Source organism: Pieris napi, chromosome 16 (genome assembly GCF_905475465.1).
Source record: "Pieris napi chromosome 16, ilPieNapi1.2, whole genome shotgun sequence".
Taxonomy (NCBI): domain Eukaryota; kingdom Metazoa; phylum Arthropoda; class Insecta; order Lepidoptera; family Pieridae; genus Pieris; species Pieris napi.
Window position 1 is genome coordinate 767,707 of NC_062249.1, and position 22,482 is coordinate 790,188.

A 22,482-nucleotide genomic window follows, 5' to 3' on the forward strand; every position below is an offset into this window, starting at 1 on the left:
CGCGAGTTGGAGCGTGAATATTCAAAAAGTTTAAATTTAATTAAAACTAGGACGAGCTCGATGATAAAATAAACTTAGTTACAATAGAGTACGTGTTACAGTTCTGCAAACACAAAGACGCCACTTTGAATGGTCAGCGCAACTTCTATAGTTCAGTATACATAATATTTGAAAAGGTATTATTTCGTTTCAAAAATTTTAGAATAGTTAAATAACTTTAAAATATTCAGTTTAAAGCTCAAGTACTCAGTGTAATGGGTTGTCATCGAGCAGGACGAGTATTTTTTGATGACAACAACATCTTCTAAATGCTGTCTCAAGCGCAGTCAATATTTAAATGGTCAAAGAGCCAGTCCACATCAGCGTCTTTATGTTCTGGATAAGACTTATTTTTTAATTTAAATTAAGAAAATCAGAACGATTGTACGAATATTTGTCTTAAAAAATAATACATATTTTTTTATAGCATCCAAAAATATGTCAACCAACTGACAATTTTTATTTCTAAAAAGACAAAGGTCATCAAATATTTTCCTGCTAGTAACAGTTTTATTGGAAAATAGAATTTTCGGATTTAGTATTTTTCTTTTTCCAAATTGGTCCAGCCATTCTCCAGTTTTAGCGAAACAAACAAACATCAACTAATTTTGATGTATATATAGATAGGTAAGTTTTATAAAACCATTATAACGCCGATACAGAAAAAGGTTATATTTGTTCTATAGATCGTCATTATTTTGTGTGAACCGTAAAACTGTCATTATATTTAATTCAATCCTACTTAAATTAAAATAACTTATTAATTTTTTATTCGACACTATCGTAAAGTGGTATATATACAGAACTATTCTTTCCATAACACTCAAATTCGAGACTAAGCTTTAATTATGTACTCACATATGTCAAAAACGTTTTGTATTTGGACAAACGGCAGTCATACTTTGCGATAATCAGATCCACAGTCTTTAGAAATAAGTATTGATAGAAGTAAATAAATGACAACTACTCACAGTCTGCTAACGTCACTTTAGCCCGGTATCCAGCGTGGTGTCTTGAATGGTCAGATCTGAAGCGAATTCGTAAAATATGGCCCCTTGACTGATAGCGCAAGAGTTTCAGTTTTCCACCCCAGTCCCCGCAGAGACGACGCCGGCGAACTGCTGAATCACGTGACCAACCAGCGCTAATTGAGTCAGATTCTGGGATCAGCGTCTCTAGTTCTTCAAACACCTAGAATTTAAAATATTTCACTAAATAAAAATATTGGAAAGGACCAAGGGGAAGAAGGAGAAAAGGGTGTCCAAAAAGGTGGATAGAAGATATAGAAGAGTTAGGAGAAAGCGAATGGAGAAAGAAAGCCATGGAGATATTTGGAAAAGGCTGGAAGAGGCCTATACCCGTGAAGGGGTTCCGATCAATGGCACAGACTGAAGTTAGCATATCCACGAACAAGAAAAAAAATGTATATAACTAATGTACACTGTTTATTCAACATTTGTAAAGATCGGAAATAAACGGGATTTATTATTATTATTAAATTATAGAGAGATAGAAGATAATACATATTTCCAGTTTCCTCACGATGTGTGATATATTTTCATAAATAAATTAGGGCTGGAACTGAATGTTGAAAATCGCTAGCTAGGCAACCCTGATCAGTTTTAAAAACTATATTTTAAACCTAGACCATCTCTCAGGCTTTTACTAGAATTGAATACACATACAGCTTTTTAATAATATGGTAATAAGGTAGTATAAAGGCCGAATCTAATAACAGGCGTGGTTCTGACAGGTCAATTACACATTAAAGTACTGAGAATTTCATAAATCGCCCCCGGGGTTGCTCTTGGGAAATATTAGCGGACTTTGATCGCCATTCAATTTGTAAAAAGGCTTTCTTAAAACAGTTCCTAAGATTTGAAATTATATTAAAGAACAATTTTAGTACGAAAGATTGGTTGTTTTGATATTGTATTTCGATAGACATATTGCAAAGAAACTTTTGGTCTAGCAATATTATTATTGATTTTTTTTTATGTTACAGGAGACAAACGGGCAGGACGCTCATCTGATGTTTAGGGATACCGCTGCCGATGGACACACGCACTGCCAGAAGGCTCGCAAGCGCGCTGCCGGCCTTTTAAGAATTGGTACGCTCTTTCGGAAATACATCAGTGGGCAGCTGGTTCTACATAGTGGAGGTGCGCGGCAGAATTTGCCTTAAAAATCGCTCAGTTGTGAAACGACGGACGTCGAGGTGAAAGATGCTATCTTTTTAAAAATGGTGCTGCTTAGCACTAGGTAATACGATGAAGAAAATCATCGAGAGAAAACGCGGTAAACATATTTGATTATGTTTATATAATATTGGAAGAATATGTATAGCAATACAGCGAAATGCTGCCAGCGTTGAAGGTACACTGCTACAGGGACCAAACTTTTTAAATTTGTTTTGATTCTATTTATTAAGTTTGAATTATTATTATTTCTATGTACGTTTAGAAAATTGTAAATACTTTATATATTGATTTTAATCGAAGTATTTTACGTAAATTTTGTTTTTGATATTTACAATAAACGTGCAGTGTTGGCCTAGTGGCTTCAGCGTGCTACTCTCATCCCTGAGGTCATAGGTTTGATCCCCGGCTGTGCACCAATGGACTTTCTTTCTATGTGCGCATTTAACATTCGCTCGAACAGTGAAGGAAAACATCGTGAGGAAACCGACATGTCTTAGAACCAAAAAGTCGACGGCGTGTGTCAGGTACAGGATGCTGATCACCTTTTTGCCAGTTAGATTGAAAAATGATCATGAAACAGATTTAGAAATCTGAGGCCTAGACCTAAAGAAGTTGTAGCGCCACTGATTTACTTTTTTATTTTTTTATTTACGATAAATGTAATTAATTTTTTTCATAGTGTGTTCTTCACTTCTGTTTTCATAACGATTTTTTAAGGAATGAAAACAAAGCCTTCATTAAATAAAATGGGCACTGATAATGGAAATTTGAATAACAAAACATTATAATTACCTCATTTTCCGAGCTGTAAGAGTGATGTTCTGTTCCCAACCAATCTTCATGTTCTGTGATGTTGTCTATATTCGGCTCTAAGATCTCCAAAAAGTCGTAGCTGCAACTAAACGAACGCAAAGTTTTAAAATTGTCCGCCACAACTAACTGCGCAGTTTTGATAGACGTACCTACCTCATTTCAAATTTAGAATATTCCAGAAAAAAACAGCTTTCTAACCAGCCAGAATTACTATATACTTTTTTTAATAAAAACTTAATATTGTTTATCTGTGCAGTCATGAAACAATAATTCAATACAAAAACAATTTTGCAATGTCAGTGTTTTCAGACCCGTCATTTTGAACATGCCCAAAAGCCTTTCAGCACCTGACAGATGAAAAAACAAACGGGATCGGTCCGATAAATTGCACCTGCCTCCAAATAATATAGCCACCGGAACGGACCCGTATAATACCATGTTATTTTGCGTTGGACTGACCCAATATTGCCCTCGAATAATATTGCTATTTGGTGGATGTTTTGAGTGAAAGATATTCTTCTATGTTTGATTTATGAGTTATTTATACTGATGACTTTGTATCTCTCATATAATAGAATTTTATTTACTACTAGCTGGCCTGGCGAACATCGTACCGCCTAACAGTAGATTCTTTATTTTTTTTAATACTTATTCTGCTATTCGGGACACCGGTCTAGCTAGTAAGATAAAAAAAAGAAAGTTGATAATACAACAAATACATTATGTCAAAAAATAAAAATTTACCTTCCGGAACCCCTCCACTAACACTTGAACTTTATGTTATGGTATTAAAGTTCAAATTGCCTTGAAATATTACTACGAATATTTTGTATGGGAAAAGTGTTGATTTTAGACTTTTTCACTCAATTTTTTAAAAATTTTCTCTCCGTAAGAACCATCCTCGTACTTCAAGGAATATTATAAAAAAAGAATCAGACAAATCGGTCGAGCCGTTTTCATGTTATGTCGTGACAACGGTAAACGGGTTTCATTTTTATATATATAGATTCAAACAGTTACAATACAAATACGTACGTACACAATACGTATTCTAATAATGTACGTCTCTATAATATTTAAATGGTAATTGTTTTTGTAATAATTATCGAACAGATTTTATTAAATAGTTCTAAACAAAAGAAGTTTTCATTGCAAGAATGCGAAATATAAAATATTGAACTGAAATATTCTGTTTATTATTTATAATGTTTTTCCGTTGTATTCTTTAACTTGGCCCAACTCCACGTGAGCACCTGTATTTGGCAACTCCATTTACAATATTGATTCTGTGTCGGTTGTTTTGTAACGTATTTGTCCATAGCTTATGCGATTAAATGTGTCATTATGTAATCTACTCTGTGGAAACGTTAAGAAATTATTACAAAAATATACATTTTCATTTCTACCATTTCATGGGGATTTTTTGTACAAAATGTCCGAATAGACTAACACTAACAATCCTGATAAAGTTACCTTGCTTCGTCATGATATTACAATATTTTTGACTTTAAATTTGAGCTGTTTCTGTGTTAATATGTGTCCGTTTCAATGTCCTAAATCTAAGACATCCCGTCTAGATTCACTGTCTCTGTATCTCTGTTTAATATCTGAATATATCTCTGCTTAACTCCTGTATATATCTCAGTATAAGGCTGAACTGCATACTCTTACATCTCATTTCAAACCTCTCACGTATATCTTATAATTTTTTCAAAGACAAAAGGTGATTCTGCGCCGAGCCTTCTATGGCCGACACAAGTCGGTTTATGAGGTCTAAAACATGCCGGTTTCCTCACTATGTTTACCTTCGTGCGAGCAAGTCTCATATACTTATTTACTATACATAGACAATAGATATATAAATAGTCAAGAATGAAGTTGTTTTTCGTATGTCCACACTTCGTTGTAATAAACTTTTCACCCGAGAAAGTTGAAGCCAGACTGGAAAGTTGATGTATCAGGTACCAGCAAATAGCATTAAGTGCGTCACCGTTCGGATGTTCAAGTCGACTTTTATAGTTTGTTCCAGATCTCAGCTCGTAAAGAGAAATTACAGTGATTTTTTCTACAGCTGTGGCTCTTTTTGGATTTGCGACTTTAAGTCTAAGTTATAGGTACTGATTAAATTGTGAGACGCAAAATATAAATTGCGCTTCTAAGTCTAATTAATGTCTGGCTTTTAATATAAAAATTTTCGTCTTTATATGAATTATATCTTTATTGATTATTCGATTTCTATTATTATTTGTACGGCGCTCTCTGGCCATACATTCTGAGTATTATTGTGTATATTGCATTTGTAAAATTCAATAAATGTGTTCATGACTTGCATTTCATTTAAGAATACGAATCACGCGTTACATTAGTAACTTATCGAAAATGCTTATACTGAAAACATTCAAATTTTTAAAGAACTTTTGCCTTTGGGAAATTATTGCTTTCGTCTATAAGTCAGTAGATATAATATTTAGGTAGCACAAATCGAGAAATAGTAAAAAAAATGTTCTTGTTACGTTTCATTTGCATTTTTTACAATTAATTAAACGCATACTTTATAAATAAAATATCATACATAAAGAGTTTTATATATGTTTGTTATCTACAGTGGTCTTTGAGGTTTTATAAACTATATCTTTTGTAGAGTAGCGACGTATGTTACCGGATCCACAAAGCTACGATGTTCAAAGAACAAAAGGTTAGAACTTTGAACAATACCATTTTCTATTTTTGACTTGTTGTTTATTGCATATGGTATTTTGAGGTAATTCATATGTTAAAGTTCTAGCCCCATGTGTATCTGTTTCTTAGTAGATTCAACTATCCAAATCTTTTAAAAGTATTCGGTTTTGAATAATTGAGATGAGTTGTTAATAAATAGTTTGTAAAACTAATTTTGTCATTCTACGCTGATAAGACATACATAACTACTATTAATACCGATATATGCAATACTTTTACTGTAGTGACATTAGTATTATAGCGAGGAAAAATAAAATATTTGTTTTTTTGTGTGTTAGTAACAAATAAACATAAACAATACTGGCCCGCTTTCAAAAAATCTTTTAACAGAGTGCTAATTATACCTGAGTAAGATTTTTCTAAATACAGTGTAAACTCTTTATAACGAATTTTAAGGGACCGAGCATTTACATGCGTTATAGAGAAATACCGTTATAGGGAGTGAATAGAATTTTTTTTTAACCAAACAATGACAAAGGTGAGACGGCTGCTTATGACCTCTAGAGTCTTTCTTAGAAATTTCGGCACCTCTATAGGTAAGTTTTGTAAAGTGATTATAAAAACAATTACACTTAAGTATGTTGTTGATGTCTAAATATGAAAAAATTATTTCTTCCTTATAGATACTGACTGTTGGGTTATAAAGAGTGAATTAATGTATGGGTTTTGTGTCAAGCCAAACAAAGTAAGTATTTTTACGTTATAGAGAGTTTTTCTTTATAAAGAGTTTACACTGCATGTAGTTGTAAAAACGCCCTGCCGTGTGAAGATCGGTCAAATCGCTTGGGTTTGAAGAATTAGAAGGCTTCTAAATTCAAGTAAAGTTTCTTAAAACATTCGCTCAGTGTGGTGCAAAGTTTCTAGTACACTTCACATATAAACAAGCCCTCTTGCTTTTATATTAAAAATGAATTTCAAATGAACTCGGTTGAAAGTTGGTACGTCCATGGGAAACTTATATTTTAAACTTTTCTCTTCGAGTTTTTCCAATCAATAGTTCTTTTCTTATAGCACTGTTATATAAAATACAATTTCCCTTACGTTATAATTACTGGCGTTAAGTTGTGCGAAACCTTAGCCCTAACTTTACGATAGTTTCATAAACTAATCGTACGTCAATACGATAATTTACGACACCTTGTAAGCAATAAAATTGATCATGATAGCAGATAAGACAGTTTGCTGTCTGAGGAGGAAACTAAATAAGACAATATAATCGGGTGTTATTTTTACTCATAATTTTTTAATCCAAATTGAGTAATTTTGTTTTTATGATATAGGAGGCAAACGGGCAGGCCAGGCCACCCATGGACACTCGCACTGCCAGAAGGCAGGACGGCGCGGCCTTTTAAGAATTGGTACGCTCTTTTCTTGAAGGACACTAAGTCCAATTGGTTCGGAAATACTTCAGTGGGCAGCTGGTTCCACATAGTGGAGGTGCGCGGCAAAAACTGTCTTAATAAACGCTCAGTTGTGGAGCGACGACCAACATTTGAAATAAAATTAATAAATTATATCGGTGTAGGAAAATATGATATTGAATCTTTGTTTAGAGAAACCCCTAAAATACCCAATGTAATAACGTTTTAAATTCCATTTGATGAACGTATGTGACGTTCATCACGTTGAGATGCAAATTTGATAAATGGAGAAAACTGGTAACTTAGAGGTATTCAAGGGATGGGACCATAAACACGATGGCAAGATGACATCATCTTGACCTTGGGGCCATACTGGACCATAGTTAAAAAAAACGCACACCGAATTGCGAGATGATATTAACAAAGATATTGATAAACAACAGACTGATTCTATCCTTTTTAAGTTAAAGTACGTCTCTTCCAGTCAAATTGTCTTTACGCTGTGATGTTAAAACGGTTCAATTAGACTAATTCAAAGATAAATAAAAGGTTTTTATGAAAGACTCGGATTTTTATGTTAATTCAATTGTCGGCAATTGTTTTATTGTTATTTTGTCTACGTAACGTTGCCACTATAATAGTATACAAGTATTTAGTAAATAGAAACATTATACATTTTGGTAGAATTTCAATTTTAATGTTCGATTTTGTTAAATTCTTTTTCCGTATTAAACCACTATGTCTAGACTATGAGTTGCTGAGCCAGCGATACGGCATTTGGCGAGGCAAATGATCGCGTTTGCCAAATCTAACTGTCAACCTATATAACATTACGCTCTGTGGATTCGAGATAAAATGTGTTAAATCTGATGAATTTTTTACATTTTTTCCTTAATAATAATAAAACGGATAAAATTCATAGATATAGGTAATAAGAGTAATAAGTTTTCTTATAAAATATGTTATGTACGCAGCAATTACAATTAGAATATTGCTGCATAACTACGAAACACCGTACACTCTTTTCTGTTTTCTTTTGTTTATTTTATAAACTTACATTTACAAAAAAAATTGTTACGTTTTTTAATAATTAAAGGCGTGTTAATCTGTGAAACAGTTTAGTTACAGTTAAAAATATTACAGCGAATTTCATTTAAAGATGTTTCTTATGACTTCTATTTTATACTAGCTGCCCCCGCGAACTAGTATCGTTCCATGTTAATATGATTTTTTACGTAGCCTAACAAAAACTTTAAAAATTATCTCTCCATAAAAGCCTTCTTCAGAGTTTAGAGTTTTGCGCTTAGCAACATATTTTGCGATTCAATTTTATTTTCAGATTATGATGTACTGTATAAATCACGACTTATACAAAATAATCAATGAGAGAGACTTTAACAAAAACCTAATATTAATAACTTTTAAGCATTGTCTTTATTTAATCACAAGTTGTAAATGCATTTTGTTTCTTTGTGTTCGCGAAGTTAAATCCCACAAGAGTCGTTATATGAAATGAAAAGTCTGATTGTGGGATTATATCCGTAACTTATATAATGTGTCGCCAGAGATACGATATTTGCATAGAAGCTTAAATAAAAGACGGTTGTTATAATAACTATTTACCGTATTGCCACCTTATGGATTTATGCATTTATTTCATAGAGTATTTTTTTGGCCAGCTGGTTGGCATGTACGAGTAGATTTCAGATTCTAGATTTATCTTGCTATCTAGAAAAATCTAGAATTTCCAGTAAATTTCTGTACGTAGAAAATATAATGGTGCCCCTCAATACAAGTGAAGTCGACAAGAATATTGTAATACAATATTCTTGTTTCCGATAATGAGGCTCCTTGTTGCGCATGGGCATGTGTTTTTGGTGCCGTGTGTGCGACGATGGCAATATTTGGTTTACGATTCTAATTATTTACTAAAATATATTTATGTAACTTACTAATGTAAGGTTACATAACTCGATTTAAGTATAATTTCTTTACTAGAACGGAAAGTTTCGCAAGATTCTGGCTAGCCCTTCTGAGCCTTATTTTTTCTTGTCTCAATATAAAAATACATATTATTTTATTTACGTTACAAAATGTAACCAAAAAAGGTTTCTTTTAAACCGGTACCAATGAAATAAATCCTATGCTTCTTTTGAGCTAAAGAAAAGTAAATAAAGTACGATAAAGGATTTTCACATACAAGCGATAACCACTCCAATCTCATACAAGGTTCGGGAAGATGGGATAGATGTATCACACGGAATGTAACAAATCCGTCTTGTCACTATCTAAATCGCGAAATACAGAAAGGTTTCACAGATTGTAAGAAACGCAGGACAAATAGTTTCTGTGAAACGGTTTCTACACACAATAGTGTACGAGTATTACACAGTTTATAAACAATAAAGTCCAGGACATATATACATACAGGGCATACGTACCTGTAAGAGCGTTAAAATATGGATGTGATGACGACATTTTCTTTTATATTTGGACTATTTCGTAATTAAATAGATTTCTTTTTGAAAGAAGAAATAAGCTTTATAGATTATTTGGTAACCAATAAAATGTGAATATTGGTTGTTTCATGTTCCTTACATCAACACTATGTAAAGTTTCGTATCACGCATACAACGACCAATATTTAAAGACTTGACTTGTTTAAGCTATCACGGAATATGGTTAAAAGGAGTATTAAGAATATCCATAGAACAAAATCACCTGCATCATGAGCACACCACGCATACACACCTTTACGTACATACCATCAATTTTTCACAACACAGCCAAGTTAGGTATTACTTAGTTAAATGTATTGAATATTTTTTATTGTTTATTTTCTCTTTTGTGAATGTTTGAACCTTTTTATAGGTAAACATTATGTACTTCACCTTTGGCTATATTTTAAGTGTAATTGTGTGTTATTATATATAACTTTTGTTAGCTGTAGGATTATGAAATAAATAAAAAACATGATCAGTTTACTTTGAATTATTTGATTCCTTAAACTTTCCCTGTGTAACAGAACATATATTTTTATAAAACCTGGTGTGGTTGCTTAGCTGCAAAAATGTATCATATCTAGATATTTTATATATTATAAATTAGTTAGATTGGTTCTCCGTTTGTTCAAACTGCGTGTTGGTTTTTCATTATTATGTTTACTTTAAGGTAATTGAACATGTACTGCGATAAAAGCCTCCAGGCCTTTCTTAACTTTTTTGATGCCTGATAGCTAACATATATTTTTTTTCAACTGAAAATAGTAATATTGATCACATTAAGTGGCCAGGCCATAATAAACTTTATGTTGAAATTTTTTCTCAAACTCAAAATAACTTTATTCATATAGGTAAACACGTACACTTACGAACGTCAACAGAGTTATAAAAATAGTAAAATTACTAAGCAAATGAATGTTTTTTTGATATCAACCAACAAGAAATAATGATAAAAGCGGTCGACAGCGCATTACGCATTATTTATTAACAACTATAGGCTTTATATCAAGCAATCGATTACAAAACTCAATCGTATAAGCTCTTTCTTAAATAAATAATGAATTTGATTTTTTTAAGTCTTGTAAATAATATTTTCAGTATTTACTCGAATAATTACTTGCACGAATATAGGTTTTTTTAGTAGTTTTGACAATATCAAAGGATCAGCTACTATTTTATTTATTTACATTTTCGATTTATTTTATTAGGTAATAGGCGACCTTATTGGTAACAAGCTATTCATTCCAGGCATAGTAAAGAAGAAGAAATACCTACTGAGGGTAGAGTGCAAGAAGTGCAAAACTATATTAACAAAATCTAAAATTACAAGTACCTAACGCTAGAATTCAACAATCTAAAAAAGTTAAAGTTAATCTTATTTAATTAGAATTATTATATATAAGTAGCTAATTACAAGATAGAAGAGAAATTATCAAGAAGGCGATTTTTAAATGAATTTAATGACTGAGTTCGTCTGATTTCATGAAGTAAAGAGTTCCAAAGCACTGTAAAGGAGTAGTGGTAGAATTCAGTTTCATGAGTAGGAGTTTCAAGAATTAGATTAGGAACGAAAATAACATTACAAAAAAGTTGTAAAATGTGCATTTTACGCCGGAATGGCCGGAATTCCGATATATGGTTAAAATTACGAAATCCAAGTATAAATCTAATGCATAAATTCCTTATGTAAATTAAATGTCATAGACAAATCTAGTTACATAATTTGTGATTTTGCATAAAATTTGTATTTTACATATTGTACTAAAATATTGTATTTTAATTCATAATATGAAGGCGCTCTACAAAATCCAAGTCCCGATATAATCAAATGAAGATCGACAAAGTGGGGCAATCCGTACTCAATTTCCTAGTGCCATGAGAACCAGGCCTTCGCAGCGGATTAGATCAGCATCTTAATTAACAACGCTATACAATCTTTGATGTTATTGATCGGGATCTCGCTTATTTAACGAATAATCAACTAACTGACTAGATAACTTGTATTGCTAAGTTAATTGTAGAATTTGAAGCGAGTGAAAACAAAAGATGAAACTATAGCCCAATGATAGATACGCCACACGGTGACAATATTAAACGAATGATGGATTGAAGCAGTTGATTATAAGAATTGTTTAAGCGTGTTAGGGCTGGAGAGGTGGATCAATAACAATCGAAGTAGTGTTTTGTTTTTTTTACAACCACACATTTGCGATGTCAAATTTATTTAGGTGCTGGAAAGTAACATGTTTAAAAAGAACTTTATCAAAGTTTTATCAAAATATCATTTACGTAGGTAGTGACTTATGAACGTCAACAAAAAAAAATATGCTTCAAAATTTGCATTCACTACCAGTTCTTAAATTGAGAAGCCTTCTTACTTATTGACTAGTGCCCAAGGTACAATAAACGCAAAAGAGGAATGCAATTTAGAAAGTTATATAAGGATACTAGCCGTTTCGCGCCCGCTTTGCTGGACGAATTAAAATAAATTTTATGTTTCATTATTTTATTTTTTTTCATATTTTTATTATTCTTCTTTTTAACTTCCCGCTAAGAAAATTGAAATATTTCGAAAATCGAGTTTTTAACAGATGTTGACGTTTAGAGGTTCTAGGAAGCCTCCCCGAATGTTTCCGCGGTGAAGTCCGTATGGATAAATTTTCATAAAAGTAAAACAGCAATAAAAAAATGAAGGAACGTTGGAATTTAATAAATAAATAGCCATAAACCATCTAGGAATTCGCCATTTCGCATCGAATGGTGGTAGTTTCATGTCGATACGATCAGTGGTTTAGGCGTGATTGAGCCTCAAACGAAGACCATTTTCATTATATATATATAGATACCAGATCATGGCAGAGAGTGACACAGTGCACGCAGAAATGGCAGGATTTGGAGGAGGCCCTTGACATAAAAAGGGAACAAAGATATCTAGGAATGAAGGTGATAGAAATATAAATGTATTTAAATGTAAAGTGTTATTATTATTACTAATTGATGACTAAATAGAAAATATGTAAGTAATGAAGCAGTGTTGGCCTAGTGGCTCCATCCTATCCCTGAGGTCGAAGGTTCGATCTGCGGCTGTGCACCAATGGACTCTTTTTGTATGTGAACTTAACTATGCTCGAACGGTGAAGGAAAACATCGTGAGGAAACCGGCTTGTATGTGGACGCAAAAAGTCGACGGCGTGTGTCAGTCACAGGAGGCTGATCACCTACTTGCTTAATATATTGACAAATTGTCATCATATACCGAAATCTGATGCCCAAATCTAAAGTAGTAACGCCCCTGATTTATTAATTTAAGTAGATGAAGAATCCATTTCATACATCAAACTCAAACTCAAAGTCAAAATATCTTTATTCATATAGGTAAACAAGTACACTTATGAATGTCAAAAAAGAAGTTAAATTAATTGTAGACCGAGGTCCAAGTTGTTTCTAGCAAAACTATGAAAACTGGCTAGAACACTTATAGATTTACTATAAAAAAAAAAGGCTTTTTATTTCTTGCAATAGAACGGATATATATGGAAGAGCTGGGAACCCTGATACATGTATTTCTTACTTAAAAGGTTCCCAAATCTTACACATTGTAATGCATATGTACTTAAAATGAATAAACAGATTTTTATTATTATTTTATAACAAAAAATCACTATACATATGATTGTAATGCAAAATAGGCAGGTAATAGCGCTCTCATTATGATAAGCCTGGCTTTAACAATGCGGTTACATTTTACAACGATTGATGTCAACGTATTCATTTGTTATTAATGTATGGGTTAATCGCATTATTTGCGGTTGTCTTGTGAATTACGTAGATTTAATGTTTAAAAACTCTTTAGACGGCAAAATGGTAACATTCAATTAAACATAAATTAATATAAGCCTTTTACTTAATATACTATATATTAAAGTAGTGTAAAGTTCAAACAAAAAAAGTTAAAACAAAAATATACAAAACGCTTTGCTTTCGCCAGATGTCGAAGAAATCACCCAAACCCTAACCGCATGGTTGCAGCTCCTTACAAACGTTGTGTAAAACAAAAAACTTGGCTCTTAAAGAGTGGTGGAGAGTTTGTTGCCAGCTATTCTCTTCCTTTCTACGCTCTTGATTTGAGAACTGGCAGTAAATGTAAAATTAGAAGCTTTTAGATATTTATTTTTTGACGTTCATAATTGTACATTGTGTTACCTACATTAATAAATGAATTTTGGCTTTGACTTGATAAATAACATATATTTAACAAGTGGTATAATATTAGGTCCTTGTCTTCGTATTAGTCCCCGGACCCTGCTCCAACAGATAACCATTTTTCCGAAATAATACAAATTTTCATTTTCAAGAAGTTATCTCTTGCAATGTAAAAAATTCAACTCTGATGGGGTAGTCGAAACTGCCTTCAAAGATATCATTGATTCCCGTCCGAATGGTTTTTTAGTAAAAGGATCAATGAACCTACCTATAAGATGGCAAAAGTACGCATAGATAAAAATGGTAAATACTTCGATTAATTCAATATATTTTATTTTAAAAAAAAACTACTTTTTGTTTCTCACATACAAAACGCCAATTTCATATGTAAAGATAATATTATATAAACGTTGTATATGTAAAATATACTGAAATAATCCAACAACAAACTTTTGTAATTACGAACAAACAAAATATGATGTACTGCTATTTGTTTGGATTTGTGCGCGATTTATTTGTTTGTGCGATAATCCACGTCATAAAACTGTTCACGCTGTGTGGGTAATTTTAATTTTGTATTGTTTATTTAAACTATGCCAGATTGCCTAACGTGAGCTTTGTTTACATGTTTGTAATTAGCTTTGGCACCGTTTTTGTTCTTTGTTTTTATAGAACAGGGGGCAAACAGGCAGGAGGCTCATCTGATGTTAAACCGCCGCCCATGGGCACTCTCATTGCCAGAGGGCTCGCAAGTGCGTTGCCGTTCTACTTGCCGATATACCTACCCATCGTTCTGAAAGTGTTTCACCCGTTTTTGATATGACAACGGGGTTTTGGTAGTTGCCACCGTTGATGATGATATATCATGATATTAGATGGCCAATTGGCTAATGCTTGGAAATGAAAGTTTTTTTATCTTAATAGTTATCCTAGATTGGAAGTTTAAATATTTGTGCAGCATTTATTAAGCTTCTTCTAAACATAAACTCAGTGCCACATTAATAACCAATACAGCTTTGGGCGGAAGGGGCCTGTTTAGTATGCTATATTAAAATCTAAATAATGATTAGCATATGTGATTATTTTTACCAGATTAAAACCAAGCGAAATACGTAAAGATTTAAAGCGTTTTGTGTTCCTCATTCATAAAATTCAAATATACATTAAATATCTATCAAATGTGTATTCTCTATTACTAGATACAGTACTTATTTAAAAGATTCTTTAACAAATTGAGGCGGTAAATAAATAAAGTTCCTCGGTTATATTAATCATGGGCGTAACGTCTAGTCCTTATTGGGATGGACCATTTATTAAGAGAAATAACTATTGTGCATAACTGCGCAACGAGTACACTCTCTTTTTTACAGTTCTTATACTTCTTTTTAAAAGGTAGCAAGTGCAGCATCAGTAACCCATAGCGATATTCAATGTTAAGTGTTTGCACCGTGTCATTTCAAAGTTGCGATATCAGTGCTGCAGTTATTGAGAGAACTAAAGGGTCTTTCAATAGGGACTTCCGAACTTTTGCAGTTGATAGCGGTCATCTTGTTGAAGCTACACCTGTCAAATTGGCTGTCATTTATTCAGTCTGTTTTGCCAAATCACCATGGATGGATATAGCGTTCAACAACACGTGCAAATGATAAAATTGTTTTATCAAAATGGGTGTTCTGTTCGGGCAACGTTCCGCGCGCTTCGCCCATTTTACGGGCGCCATAATCGTCCTACCGAGAGGACTATTCACAGTGTGGTGGATAAATTTGAGTCCACTGGTTCAGTAAACGATCAACCAACACCCGTACGTCGACGAAACGCAAGATCTACCGAAAACATCGCCGCTGTCCGTGAGAGCATGCAGGAGAATCCGAGGCAGTCGATTTCGCATCGCTCACAAGAACTCGGCCTTTCACAGACCACAACTTGGCGAACTTTGCGTCGTGACTTTGGCCTGCACCCGTACAAAATTCAACTGACCCAGGAGCTGAAGGTAAACGACCATAGACAAAGACTTGTGTTCGCTGAATGGGCTCTGGAGCAGTTGGCAACTGACCCTAATTTTCATCGAAAAATCATCTTCAGCGATGAGGCCCATTTCTGAATGAATGGGTACGTGAACAAACAAAATTGTCGAATTTGGGCCGATACAGCCACATGAGATCCAAGAGCGTCCAATGCATCCCGAAAAAGTCACCGTTTGGTGTGGATTTTGGGCTGGCGGCATGATCGGTCCATATTTCTTTGGACATTTCGGATGCGCGCTACCCAGAGAAGCCGGGGCGGACATTTGAACGATGTTATATTCCACACACAATGGCATCGATAGGCCTTTCAAACGAATAAAAATTGTTGATGATATCTAACACAAATTTTGTTTTATTTAAATTTGAAGATAGGAAGCCCTTAATGAAAGACCCTTTATATCGAAATTGCATACAATAACGTTATATTACTATTGGAAGTTTCAGAATACCTATGCAGACGTTGCTGAATTGTAAAGGTTTTAATTACCTAAATTTAGTATAAATACAAATATAATTATGAAGATTAAACAACTATATGTACCTGTATCTTAATTTACAAAAAAAAAATAACTCTCTCCATAGTAGCTTATCTTTTAAAAAAATCAAACACACCACTACACGCAATACTCGTCGAGCGAGTTTGCTTATCTTGCCGAAACACCGTACAAATGATTTGAAGAAGTCTAGGAAGTATGAGGGAGTGCAATTATTTAATCAATTACCGTCTAAAATTCGTAATATTAGCTCGTTTAACCAATTCAAAAGGGCATTAAAGATACTTATCAGAATGAGCCTAGACTAAAATTGGGACGCCTGATGGCGACGTGTATCTCGTTCGTATATACATATTAAGTTTCTCATGTAAATAAAATACATTTTTTATAATGAGAAATAAAGTTCTTTAAAAATTAAACATTAGTATAAATACTTACTGAGGTTCATGTTCCGTCAGCAATTCTTCAAAGTGCAGCCTTATCGAATGCTGTGGTGGGGCCCGGATTTCAGTCACGCATTCGGCATCGTCTGGATACGGTCGGGGAAAGCCGGGGCTCGAGACGGTAGCGTGTTGGTAGGCGTGAGACAGGACTATGGTTTCATTGCACTGGATATACGAGGCCTTGTATGGGTCTGTAAGAACAATTAATATATTCAATTATCCTTCCAAACAAAAGTTCCTTCACTCAAAATATATCTCACAAGCTAATAGTCCGACAGTTGTTAAATTTATACACCTGCCTTTTGAAGGTTGGGGTTATTAATTTCATACTAGTAGCGCCATCTATGTGTCAGTTTTCAAACTTTTAAGCCCATCGTTAGACGTTAGGGGTCATGAATAGCGTTAATGTTTGACGTCTTATGATCGATGCCCGGTAAAGAAATATCTCGTCATGATCGTAGAACAATGTCGGAGTTGGAAAAAAATCCAAAATCCACTTTTTAACAAATTTGGATACTACATTGACTAAATATTACGGCAACTATTATTTAAATTTCAAATTAATCAGTCGGTAAAGTGACGGATTTGATAGAAACATGTGATTTTTCTATAAAAATTGTGTAATTTAATGTTATTATTTTTATTTTGTTTCAAAACAAACCCTTTTGTTTTCTTGTATGCCAATTTTCATAATAACAGAGTATGAATTAAAATAGTTATGACAAATACTAACACGATTATATTATTTTTAAATGGCTGCCCTGTCAAGTTTACTATTTGTCAGATCCGTCACTATTTTTTTTTTTTTTTTTTTTTTTTTTTTTTTTATGTAATAGGAGGCAAACGGGCAGGAGGCTCACCTGATGTTAAGTGATACCGCCGCCCATGGACACTCACAATGCCAGAAGGCTCGCAAGTGCGTTGCCGGCCTTTCAGGAATTGGTACGCTCTTTTCTTGAAGGACCCTAAGTCGAATTGGTTCGGAAATACTTCTGTGGGCAGCTGGTTCCACATAGTGGTGGTGCGCGGCAAAAACTGCCTTAGAAAACGCTCTGTTGTGGAACGACGGACGTCGAGGTGATACGGATGGTATTTTGTATTTTGCCTTGACGTCCGATGATGAAACTCAGCTGCAGGTATTAGACCGAACAACTCCTCTGAACACTCTCCATGGTAAATGCGGTAGAAGATGCAGAGAGATCCCACATCTCTACGCAACGCCAAGGGATCAAGCCGCACTGAAAGTGACTGGTCGTCGACGATTCGAACCGCTCTTCGTTGAATACGGTCAAGTGGAAGGAGCTGGTACTGGGGAGCTCTCGCCCAGAGGTGAGAGCAGTACTCCATATGGGGCCGAATTTGAGCTTTATATAGTTGCAAGCGGTGGCCCGGAGTGAAGTACCGTCTCGCCTTGCTGAGCACACCAAGCTTTTTGGAGGCTAATTTAGCCTTTCCTTCCAGATGACCGCGAAACTGAACGTTATTCGATATGTCAACGCCCAGTATTCCGATGCTAGCTGAGGCTTTAAGGAGAGTGTCTTCAAAGAGGGGAGTAGCGACAAAGGGAGTTTTTTTAGCGGAAAACGCGCATACTTGTGTCTTCTTGGGGTTAAATTGGACTAGATTTAGTCTACCCCAGTCCGAGACTCTACGTAGAAGAGTTTCGACTTCAGACACAAGTTTGTTCCGGTACTCATCGACAACAGCCCGAGAAATACATGCCCGGCCAGTGTAAAAAGTATCCCCAGTGCTGTCGTCCGCATAGCAATGAATGTTGCTAAGCTGCAACATATCATTGATATGCAGAATAAACAGGGTCGGGGATAGGACACAGCCTTGTGGGACACCAGCATTCACAGGTTTCAGGTCGGAGCATGCTCCGTCGATGACGACTTTGATGCTCCGATCAGCGAGAAAGCTGGAAATCCAGTTGCATAATTTCTCAGGGAGCCCGTAGGCTGGAAGCTTCGAGAGCAGTGCTCTGTGCCACACCCGATCGAAGGCTTTCGCTATGTCCAAACTTACCGCCAGCGCCTCCCCCTTGGACTCAATTGCCTCTGCCCACCTATGTGTAAGGTATACAAGGAGGTCACCAGCTGAGCGACCACGACGAAAGCCGTACTGAGAATCGCTAATCAGCTGGTGGCCCTCTAGATACCTCAGGAGCTGGCTGTTAATAATGGTTTCCATTATTTTGGAGAACAAGGAGGTTATAGCTATTGGGCGATAGTTGGACGGATCAGAGCGATCGCCTTTTTTAGGGATCGGATGTATCGAAGCGATCTTCCAGCACTTCGGAACAGTGCCGAGCGTGTAAAGGTACCGGAAAAGGCGCGTTAGGACCGGAGCCAACTCAGGAGCACAAGTACGCAGCACAATTGGAGGGATGCCATCGGGTCCGCTCGACTTATGGATGTCCAAGGAAGACAAAGCTTTACGGATAGCACGTTGCCGGAATATAACTTCGGGCATCGTAGTATCACACCGCAATAATGTCGGTGGTTCCTTCCCTTGATCATCCAAAGTGGAGTTCGACGCAAAGAGACAGCCTAGAAGATCGGCCTTCTCTTTCGCGGTATGGGCCAGTGAGTCATCCTCCCTATGCAGTGGTGGAATTGAGGGCAGACAGAAATTCCCTTGGACAGCTTTGGCAAGAGACCAGAAGGCTCGAGTTCCCGAAGGGAGGTGGGCCAATTTCTCACCAAATCTGGCAATGTGCTCTGACTTTGCTTTAGCGATTTCTCGCTTGAAGGACCTGGAGGCTGAATTGTATGCTTTTTTACGTTCGCCGATAGTCACATCACAGGATGTCACCGCTTCTGCCCAGGCTTTAAAGCATTCACGCTTACGGCGCAAAGCCGCTTTGCAAGAACGCCTAAACCAAGGCTGGGACTTGCCACCGACCGGCACCGCAGAGAATGGAATAAAGAGTTCCATACCCTGCAGGACCACCTCGGCGACAGAGTCAGCGACGGCATCTGGAGTACTCGATGAAAAGCAAATGGGCCCCCAAGGGTAGGACGCAAAAAAAGACCGCATCCCATCCCAATCTGCTGACTTATAGTGCCACACGCGGCGACAGCCAGTGAAGCTAGGCCGAAGAGGGCGCGTGAACGGCACAATGCTCCGGACCACACAATGATCTGATGAACCCAATGGCGGTTCAACAGAGACTTGGTAGTTCTCCGGATGTGAAGTCAGCAGAAGGTCCAACAAAGAGGGTTTATGACCATCCACATCTGGTATTCGCGTAATCGCAGGGACCATTTGCGTCAAGTCGTAAGCCAAAGCAAAGTCGTGAAAGGATCTTCCCGCATGATCGGTGGTTTCTGAGCCGAGCCAATCGGCATGGTGGGCGTTAAAATCGCCAAGTATCACGATTTCAGCGGTAGGAACCCTTTCGAGCAGGGAATCTGTAGCCATTTGGATGTGCTCAATGAGTCGGTCAGTTTCGGTATTTCCGCTATGGGACCTATACAGGCATGCGTAGAATCGCGGATGGTCATCGCAGTCTACGCGCAGCCAGAGGTTAGATAGGTCCCTTCCTTCAAGCGTCCAGAGGCGACGAGAACAGATATCCTCTCTGACGTACACGCAAACTCCAGCCCGCGGCACAAATGAATGTTCCAATTTGTACCCCGGGTAGGAGAGGTAGGAAGTATCAGCCGGGGGGGATATCTGAGTCTCGGTAAGAAAGAGCAAGGCCGGCTTCGCAGTCTCTAAGTGGTAGTGGACAGCGTTGATGTTGGAATTGAGCCCCCTAACATTTGTGAAGTCCACGGCGAGTGTGGACGGGGGTGCCTTTGTTAAATTGCTCCGTTTGCCCCGAGAACGATTAATGTTTTTACCGAGCGCAGAATTGCCCCCCCCAGAATACGAAGGGCAGCCTGTGCGTCCACCGGGCGCAGAGTGTCCTGGTGTTGGACGCCCAGAGGGGGATTCTCCACCGCGAGCGCGTGTGGTACCCCCCTGGGGTAGATTCTCTTTTTTCTGCACCTTCATATTTCATGGGGGGGGGGGAATGGGCTCCGGGAGTCTCTCTCACCGCACGAAACGCGAGTACAATAAGGTGAACTTATTGCATCACTTCACGCCGGTTTTCTGAGAGACGACTTCTACGACTATGACGATTTGTTTCGGGTAGAAATCTGATACACCTATTTGAAAATTAGATGATCTATCACTCGGATATGTCACACCCCATACATCACCTTTCTTTGATAATATACTGTTATTATATATTAGTTACAAGAGCAGTGTTGGCCTTAGTGTGCGACTCTCATGCCTGAGGTCTTAGGTTCGATCTCTGTCTCTACACCATTGATCTTTCAGTCTATCATATTACATTCTAATAATAATAATAGTAATGTCTATTACAGTCTATCTATTACAGAGTGCGCTATTAACACTCGTTCGTACGGTAAAGGCATGCTTTAGACCCAAAAAAGCGTGATGGCGTGTGTCAGGTGCAGAAGGCTGATCACCTATCTATCTATCAAATAAAAATTATCGAAGAAACGGAATAATTGTGAGGCCCAGACCCATTAGGGTTGTTGCGCACTGGATTAATAATTATATTCAAATTTAAGCTGACAAAACCGCGGTCAATTAAACATTTATCTTTCCAATGTTTATGATGTGTCAACAAGTTAGGAACAACAAAATATATAATACTCGTAACATATTTGAAATTCATTTATTCACTATCGGTACACAATATGACGTATTCAAAGAAATCTGTATTCTGTTCCATCTTTTGTTATACAACTTTATTCAATATCTATACATTATTTATGATGTCTTTGATACTTTACCATGGAAAAACTTTAATCTCAAGAAAGGTATTGGAGCTTTCTATAACGTACTTGGAATAATATTGTACTCCCTTTTTTGTGCTCAAATAAATATACACTAGATATATTTCTTAAGATAGATATCTTTACTTGATTCAGACTTGTTAGATTTAAACATATCATGGTTTACTACTTACAAACATCATGTAAAATAAACAAATTGCCGATTTAAAAAGCGGAGAGTATATTGCAAGGTTTCCTAGTCCAATTTAAGAAATCAATTAAATAAAACATTTACTATAATGCTACGTACTGTAAATTTTAAAATGTATTTTATTTATAACTAGCTGACCCGGCAATCGTTGTTTTGCCATGTATATTATTACTAGGAAACATTTGTTTAGTTCAATAAAAATAACTATCTACTATAATAAAAAATAGGGGTTAATTTTACAGGGGTGAAAATTAAAGGTTGTATGTATTTTTGTATGCTGTATCATAAAAAAAAACAAAAAACTTCAGACATTTGGGTGATGAAAAACCTTACCGATATGCACACAAAATTTCACGAAAATCGGTCGAGCCATTTCGGAGGAGTTTAATTACAAACACCGTGATACGAGAATTTTTATATATGATAATACTTCAAATATTAGTAATAATAAAATTTAAATAGTCAAATTTGAAAGCGCAACTGAGACATCAGTTTGAATGAAAAAAGTAGTAATTTAAAGTTATTATTTAGCTCTCTATAATTTGCTCTCCGCTGTGAATAATTATACTAACGCGTTCTCTGAAGTAACATTGAGTGGTTAAGCGTAGGTAGTGCTGGAAGTCGGCTAATTTTGTTGTTACATACTTTGACCGAGAT

General features: G+C 35.9%; 1 protein-coding gene across 2 annotated transcripts in view; it reads right to left on the bottom strand.

Annotated features, from left to right (window-relative positions):
• Positions 1-22,482, bottom strand: part of LOC125057580 — a 198,080-nt gene that overhangs the window by 26,364 nt on the left and 149,234 nt on the right. For both annotated transcript variants that reach the window (XM_047661362.1, XM_047661361.1), the window contains exons 8-10: positions 16,814-17,009; positions 3,033-3,138; positions 1,011-1,230 (exon numbers count right to left, since the gene is read on the bottom strand). In XM_047661362.1, coding sequence (XP_047517318.1) covers positions 1,011-1,230; positions 3,033-3,138; positions 16,814-17,009 — 522 coding nt within the window. The remainder of the gene's footprint in view (positions 1-1,010; positions 1,231-3,032; positions 3,139-16,813; positions 17,010-22,482) is intronic.